General features: G+C 46.6%; 1 protein-coding gene across 1 annotated transcript in view; it reads right to left on the reverse strand.

Annotated features, from left to right (window-relative positions):
- Window positions 1-1,810, reverse strand: part of LOC103268572 (disrupted in schizophrenia 1 protein-like) — a 250,557-nt gene that overhangs the window by 96,470 nt on the left and 152,277 nt on the right. The window contains exon 7 of the mRNA XM_021716617.1: window positions 1,149-1,209. Within this exon, the coding sequence (XP_021572292.1) occupies window positions 1,149-1,209 (61 nt within the window). The remainder of the gene's footprint in view (window positions 1-1,148; window positions 1,210-1,810) is intronic.

Consider the following 1,810-nt stretch of genomic DNA (forward strand, 5'->3'; position numbering starts at 1 on the left):
GGCTGCGGTGGCCGGGAGCGGCCACTGCCCTCCAGTCTGAACGACAGAGTGAGACTCCAACTCAAAAAAAAAAAAGTAAGAAGCAGCATTTTAGCCGATGGCATTATCCCAGCAGACAAAGGTTTAAGGCATAGCCTATCTAAAGAGTTACTTAACAATTTCCAAAATAGTAGCAAAACGGTCTCCATAAAACTAAACAACTTACAGGGAAGAAAGCGCATAGTACATTCTCGGACTTGTTTCCTTAATTAGGAACAGATCCCGATGACTGGGATTTATTCTCGTGAGGGCACGTCCACAAAAGCCAGAAACAGCTTGATACGCTGCAGCATCTCTAACATTCTCAAATCTGAATTCCTAATTGGGTTTTTTAAAAAAAAGCAACCAGGAATGTTCACGCTGGTTTCGATTCAGGATTGAAAACAGAACCTAAGGCATGCATTTCTGTATTATTCCAAGCCATGTATAAGCTGGCTGAAAATCCTTAAGTCCCCCTTCAGACATTGAAAAAATAAAAAAGAAGGAGAAACAGACCAAGGAATGAATTCTGAATTTAATAGACTGAAGAAGATTCTTCTCTTTCTTATGTAACATGAAAACTATTCTGTGATCCCCCCAAGACATTTTTCAATGTCTTAATCTATTTACTCTTTAAAAGGGAAGATCAGGGTTGGTCCCTGCTCCTTCACTCGCAGGATTCAAAGGACTTCTTTGGTCTCTTTGTTAATTCATTATAGAAATTGACTAGCTTTTCTCACTGCTGTTTTTGTTTGTTTGTTTGAAGTCAGAGTCTCACTCTGTCACCCAGGCTGGAGCGCAGTGGCACACTCACAGCCACTGCAGCCTCGACCTGCTGGACACAGGCGGTCCTTCCACCTCTGCCTTCCAAGTAGCTGGAACTACAGGCATGCACTACCACACCCAGCTTATTTTTTAAATCTTGTTGTAGAGACGCCATCTCACCAAGTTGCCCAGGCTGGTCTCGAAGCCCTGGGCTCAGGCAATTCTCTCGCCTCAGCCTCCTAAAGTGCTGGGATCACAGGCTTGAGCCACTCCACCCAGCCTTCTCACTGCTTTAACTAAATTCTGTTAGAATAAAAGACGTAGATGAGCCAAGGAGTCTGTAACACAAAAATGATTGTCCTTACCTGCACAGTTTAGCCTCAAGTATTTCCATGTACTTCACAGTATTTTCCTTCACATTTGTTTCTGCAACAAATAAATAAATAGAAAGCGACTGTAATTGCAGTCAAAATTAAACAAAACCAGAACTGTTCAACTAAAAGCCAAAACCCAGAGGACTGTGGTCAAGCCGCTAGTAATCATAACATCCGTGTTTGGAAAACACTCAGGTTCACTGGAGTGGCGGCCGAGAGCCACGCGCTGGGGAAGGTTCTGAAGCTCCCAGTGGCTCTGCAGGAGAGAGCAGGAGCTCTGGGCAATGGCACTGGGCCACCCTTGCTGTGTTCTCTCTAAGGTGGCTGGTGGTGGTCTGTCGCTGGATCACGTGTGCCTGTGTCTCCTCCCAGTCCCACTTGGGAGCCAAGGGAGTAGAATAACCCCCATCCTGTGAACGACCCAGAGGCACCTGCCTCACCTGGGGTAGCAGAGGATTGTGGACAGAGGAATAAACATAAACATGGAGCCGGGCTCGGTGGCTCAGCCTGTAATCCTGCGCCTTTGGGAGACTGAGGTGAGTGGATTGCCTGAGCCCGCAGGTTCGAGACCCGCCTGGGCAGCGAGACCTCATCTTTACATAAATCAAAAAATCAGCCGGGCGTGGTAGTGCACGCCTGTAATTTCCGGCTAC

Source organism: Carlito syrichta, unplaced genomic scaffold (genome assembly GCF_000164805.1).
Source record: "Carlito syrichta isolate Samal-C Ts95f unplaced genomic scaffold, Tarsius_syrichta-2.0.1 Scaffold308849, whole genome shotgun sequence".
Classification (NCBI taxonomy): domain Eukaryota; kingdom Metazoa; phylum Chordata; class Mammalia; order Primates; family Tarsiidae; genus Carlito; species Carlito syrichta.